The 6,326-nt window shown below is 36.9% G+C and overlaps 1 protein-coding gene across 1 annotated transcript in view; it reads left to right on the top strand.

Annotated features, from left to right (window-relative positions):
- The window catches only part of LOC102008593 (cholesterol 7-alpha-monooxygenase), a gene marked incomplete in the record, with an annotated part of 43,750 nt that extends 38,830 nt beyond the window's left edge, over positions 1 to 4,920 (top strand). The window contains 3 exon segments of the mRNA XM_013520108.1: positions 1,078 to 1,205; positions 2,765 to 2,940; positions 3,531 to 4,920. Coding sequence (XP_013375562.1) covers positions 1,078 to 1,205; positions 2,765 to 2,940; positions 3,531 to 3,842 — 616 coding nt within the window.
- Positions 4,921 to 6,326: the final 1,406 nt, after the last annotated feature.

Below are 6,326 nucleotides of genomic sequence, written 5' to 3'. Positions count from 1 at the left end.
CGGGGCTGAAACGCAGTAATCAGTACAGTGACTATGCCTTATTCATTTGTGCATTCACGGTTTGTTTTTTCCCACAATTAATAATCACAGTCTTACCATTTATTTGACCAGAGTAAATTCAGGTATTTATAGTAAGGTTACATCATTCTAATGTCACATAGGTGAGCACAGTCATATTTTATGACAGTCACACAAATACTTTCCAAACATTTCTAGGACTCAGTTTGCTGTTCTTGCAGAATATAGCTCCTGACTGGCGCTAAAGCTTCAACAAGCTTCCATGCACTAAAATAAGTAGTTTTTATTTCACAATTCAAAAGGAAAAAATGGGGCCGGGGATATAGCTCAGTGGCACATCCCTTGTCTGGCAAGTGCGAGGGTGAGTTCCATTCCCGGAACTAGTGGCGCACGCCTGTAATCCCAGCACTCGGGCAGGTGGGGCAGGAGGATCCACCAGACCGGGCTACAAAGGGAGCTCAAGGCCAGCCTGAATTCCATAGCGAGACCCTGGCTCAAAAAGAAAAAAAGAATTCCCGGAGCTTAAAAGAAAAGTATACATGAAAAAACTGTTCTACCTGTAATCATAGTATAAATTTTAAGAGTAAACTTAGGGGCTGGGGATTTAGCTCAGCGACACAGCACCTGCCTGGCAAGCGCAAGGTTGTGAATTTGATTCCCGGTACTAGAAAAAAACCAAACAAACAAGAAAACGAAAAAAAAAAAAAAAAGAGTAAATTTAAACTTCCATTTAGATACTCTGTACTTGTTATTGTAGATAGAGTTTTCCTTCTAATGTTTATTTCTCATCTGTCTGCTTAATGCTTACTTAGACTTATTTATTAATAGATGTATGACCAAAGTTGTGTTTAGCACAATCCTTTAAGACAATTCTTGCTAAAATTGAAGACAACACACAATTACAAATAGAGTACAAGTGATCGGGACGCCCCATTGTCAGCCTCCCTATTACCTTGACCACTTTGTTAAAGTAAGAGAAAATGCCTATTTGTTTCCAGATTTCCGAGTATGGAAAAATTATTTTGTTCGCATCTTTTCTTTCCTCTTACCTTTCAACAGGAGTCCGGAAGCAATGAAAGCAGCTGCGGAAGAAGTGAGTAAGGCGTTAGAGAGTTCCGGGCAACTCGGCGTTGGAGGCAGACCTGTTCGTTTGAATCAGATGCAGCTGAACGCCTTGCCAGTACTAGGTGCCCTTACTTTCCCACATTTCATTTACATTCCTGTCAATAACAACCCTCAAATACATTACACACTTACTGATTTCAGGAAATTACGCTAGGTATTTCCTGTGATTTGGCTGTATTTATCCTGGCAGAGATCCTGTAACTAAGGACTGTTACTATTTCTGTATACCAAGTAAGGAAACAGCCACCCAGAGGTTAAGCTGCCTGGGAGCAGTGGAGGAACCTCTGGCAGCATCAGTGTGGGACTCTCGATTACCTGCTGCCAACCACCACACTGCGCGCTGTCTCCCTCACCACTGACTTACAGTTAGAAGGAGCACACAGTTTATTTTCACGAAGCCGGGCGGGAGTAGGATGTATCATCAGCCTCACTTAGTTGCTAGGTTGGGTGGTGGGACGGAAGGTTGTTTGACTTTTTGCTTTTCTCTATTTTATAGGAATACAAACATACTGTATGTTTGTAGTAAGAATCTTCTTTTTTAATAAATTTTCTATAAAGGAAAGAACCCAACCCATGCTTTTAGGGGCAAACTATCTTATTGGAAGGGACGGGTCTTTCCCAAGAAGTAGGGTTGTGGTCTGACCTGTGAGGCTTCAGACGTGTTACTTCTCTTCCGGGACTTCACTTGTCTCACATGTAGGTGGGTGGGGTCCTGACCTGTGATTTTGCACACAACCCTATGGTGAACACCTGAAAAAATAACAGTCAAAGAATAGAGGCTGCAGAGTCAGGCTGGACGTCTCATGAGATCTCTATATTCTCATGCTGTTTTTGGTTTTTGTTTCTGTTTTTGTTTCCCTGTTTTTTTGGGGGGGTCTCTTTATGCCTTTACTCATCATCAGGGCATTACTATACAGCATTGGATACTGTACAGATAAAAATGAGTGCTTGTTAATACTAAATTGAAGCTGCATGAAACACCCTGAAAATCATTTCTGAATAAAAGTGATATCAGTACATTAGATCTCAAAATTGGTAAACATTGTCTGATTCACATAAAAATTAGCTACTGATTTTTCCAATTTTCCAGCTATTTAATATCATATGGAAATGAGATCATTGCCAGGCATGGATGCATGCCTGTAATCCCAGAACTCAGGAGGCTGAGGCAAGAGGATCACTGTGAGTTTGAGGCTAGCCTGGGCTATATAATGAGTTTGAGATTAGTCTGAACTACATAGTGAGACCTTGTCTTAAAAAAAAAAAAAAACAAAAACCAAAAGAAGTTAAAGATTATTTTGAAGTAAAATGAAGGAAGTGTAGTTCCCATTGACATACAAGATCGTATGTTTATCAATTATTATTAACTTAGATGATCAATTAAAAACATGATCAGACATAGTTGAATCATTCATAACAGTATAATGGTAACAGGAAGAAAGTTTAGGAAGTTTATATCTGGCCAGCTTCTATTTTCTATTAATCTTTGTGGTATAAGCTGCCAGAAGTATTTCAGACACTTTATTATGTGACCTTGAAATAATTAAATTGTTCTCCTTTGCATCTTCCTTTGAATTTTTTCATTTTTTCTTCTTTTTCTCCTTTCTTTTAAAACGTTTAGATAGTATCATCAAAGAGGCTCTGAGGCTTTCCAGTGCCTCCCTGAACATCAGGACGGCTAAGGAAGATTTCATTTTGCACCTCGAGGATGGTTCCTACAACATCCGAAAAGATGACATCATAGCTCTTTATCCACAGTTAATGCATTTAGATCCAGAAATCTACCCAGACCCTTTGGTAAGTGACTGCTGGCCAAAAAGTTTACTATCCAGGTGATATCAACTGAGTTCTAAATAAGAAGGGCATTTATAGTTGTAGAATTTATTTGATTGATCATTGAGGTCATAGACGTTGTCCCCTTAATTATGTCAAATATTCAAATATTTGAGAAAATTTGGATAGAGGTCTGAATTTTTAATTTTTAGTTCTAAGATTTGTTATCCCATTGTCTCCACTATAATAGATTTGCAGTCATCAAATAAACCTGCCTCCTTACTTTTTCCTTTAAAAGTACCTGCTGTCAAATCCATGAAACTGGAGTTTAGTATATTGACTTTCGGTTTCTGAATGGGACCATTCTTGGTAGTTCTCCTGACTGAGGAACTCATCACCGGGCAGAAGAGAAGGTACCCGAAAGCTTTCTTGGTCCACCAGTTCTCCTTAAGCTCCTATCCCTTGTTGCTGTTGCATTCAGTGTAGGATATTTACTATATCACTGATGGAGTGGATTAAAAAAGAAAATTACTCTTGCAGCTCCCAGGTCAAGAAGTAGGTAAATTCCTTTCAAAATAGCTTATAGACTTGTTTTCTTTGTATTTGTATTGCAGACTTTTAAATACGATCGATACCTAGATGAAAACAGGAAAACAAAGACCACCTTCTACAGCAATGGAATCAAGTTAAAGTACTACTACATGCCTTTTGGATCAGGAGCTACAATATGTCCTGGAAGATTATTCGCTGTCCAAGAAATCAAGCAATTTTTGATCCTGATGCTTTTGTATTTTGAACTGGAGCTTGTGGAGAGCCAAGTTAAATGTCCTCCTTTGGACCAGTCCCGTGCAGGCTTGGGCATTTTACCACCATTAAATGACATTGAGTTTAAATATAAACTCAAATGTGTTTCAACATGTGGTTAGAAAGAGGCACTAGGGGATGTTACGGGGCTGCGGTGCACCATCACCGCGCAGTCCTTTGGACACACATGTCGAGGTGAGGAAGGGGCTCGGCATGCTCAGTTCTGCCCAGTGATGTTTGCTCGCTCATCTAGCATTTCATTCCAGATGCTGTCTCAGGCTGTGCTGGTGAAAGCACGCATTTTCAGGAGCACAAAAATTTGTTCTTACTTGCATAAGTTAGTAGCTGTTCTTATGCCCAAGGACTGAAATTTGTTACTTTCAGAGAAAAATGCATTTTTTCTCAAAATGAAGATATTCTAAATGGCAAATTTTTTTCCTAAGGAAATTTATAAGATCACTCAATTATGAAAGAGGTTCAAATTCAATTATGAAAAAGGTTCAAATTCACGTTTTAGTGGAAAGGCATTATTTTTGACTAAATGAGGTTCTTCAGGAATGAACATATATTATCAAAGATATTTTAAAGGATTAAATTTTACCTTTTATTAAATTTTTTAAAAATTAGGACTTGTTGAATGATGCTCTTGGTGTGTGCAGAAAATACTAAAGGTGGTCTTGATTTTTTCCCTTTATTTTTTAATTTATTGTTGCTAGAAATTGTTACACCAGCTTCAGCTGTTTCATTTGTACCTTGATTCCATATTAGTAGAAGTTTTTTTCAAAGACTAAAAATGCACTTTTTCTGTCATTGGTAAATATGCATCAGTGAAAAGAATGTAGCTCTTCTGTGATACCTTTTAAAATTAAAACTGGATGAAAATGACCATTTAAAAGCTTTGGTTATGAAACACACAGAATTTATTCAGTGCAGCTTGATGTTACTCTTTATTTAAGTATCTTATTTTCAAACAGCTGGCAGTTAAGGAAAACTAATTAAGACTATATGATAGTGTTTAAATGCCATGTATAATAGTGCTTTGATAAAGTATTTTAAGTGTTAGAGTTATCAGCTTTGCTATTTTTATTAATATTTCATGTGTATTTATATGTAAATTATATTTAACCTTTTTCTTGTACTATGTATATTAAGAAAATATTGTAACATTTGGTAATCTTGAAATTATTCCTTTGAGAGATAGAAGTATGCATGTGTGTGTTTTAAATCCTGACATGTTCAGAATACTTACATAACATTCACCTACTGATAAGATTCAAAAATTCATTCCAAATATTTACATTTCCAAATACTTCAGAAATATTTAGGCTGGGCATGGTGGTGCACAGCTGTAATACCCGCACTCAGGAGGCAGGAGGTGGCTGTGAATTTGAGGCCAGCTTGGGCTACATAGTGAGTTCAAAGCCAGACTGAACTCTATAGCGAGACCCTGCCACTATTCAAAGTACTAATTCCCTCAAAAATTTCTCTCATGGCACATAAAATTCACCTAAATTTTTTTTTGTGGTGCTGGGAATTGAACCCAGACCTGTGTATATGGCAGGCAGGTATTCTACCATTGAGCTACATACTCAGCTGTCACTTAAAAAATTGTTTTTAGTATTGCTATTTAGTACTACCATGATATTATCTCGTATGTAGGTTACTTTTCATATCAAGAAAATCAGGTTCACTAACATAAGGGTCAAGACCAATAAAATTCTGTTTTTAGCAACCTGTTATTAACTGAATTTCTAATGCAGTTTTCTAATAAACTTTACCTCAGTGCATTCATATATCCTTGTGTATCTATTCTTGGATAACAGAGGTTGACAGTTGATCACCGGTTGACCAAAAGTGCTCCTTTCCCTGTTTTTATATAGCTTGAAAGCTAACAATGGTTTTTACCTTACTAAATAGTTAGAAAAAACTCAAAAGCAGAGTAAGGCTCCATGGCATGAGAAAAGTACATGAAGTGCAGGTTTGCACATACATAATTAAAGTTTTCTTGGAACACAACTTGCCCAGCAGTCTGCACCATTCTCTATGTGTGATCTTGGTACCTCACGGCAAGGCTTAGCTGAAACAGAGACTGCATAGATGCAGAGCAAAATATATTTAAAATCTGGTCCTTCCTGAAAACAGTTCCCAACACCTATTGTATATCAATCGCCAAACCTATTTTTATTTTAATTTTTTTAACTTCTGAAAATGCAGTAGTAAATGAATTTTTGAAAAGCATGCGAAGAGTAAGTATGTAAAAAGCTATGAATACTACTTTATTTTAACTATAGAGAAGACTAAATATTCCAATTAGGAAAGTTATCTTTATCTAAAATTGACTCTTATGTTGAAAACAAAATTTTAGTAATGTGTTGTAAAATCAAATAGACTTGGAGGAGTTTAATGATAAATTTATTCAGTATTACTGTGGCCTAGCTGTACACTCAACACATCACATGTTTCTTCATTGTGAAGCTCATGTTACTATTACCTCTATATCACAGAGGAAGGAAATGGGACTACAGAAAAGTTTGTCACTGGCCCTAAGTCACAATGCTGTGACTAAGGGAAGAATATTAGAATCCAAGTATTGCTCTTCTTAGGGT

Source organism: Chinchilla lanigera, unplaced genomic scaffold (assembly GCF_000276665.1).
Source record: "Chinchilla lanigera isolate Chin_1 unplaced genomic scaffold, ChiLan1.0 scaffold00053, whole genome shotgun sequence".
NCBI lineage: Eukaryota > Metazoa > Chordata > Mammalia > Rodentia > Chinchillidae > Chinchilla > Chinchilla lanigera.
Note: the sequence above shows the minus strand (reverse complement) of the source record. Positions and strands in the feature narration are given on the sequence as shown.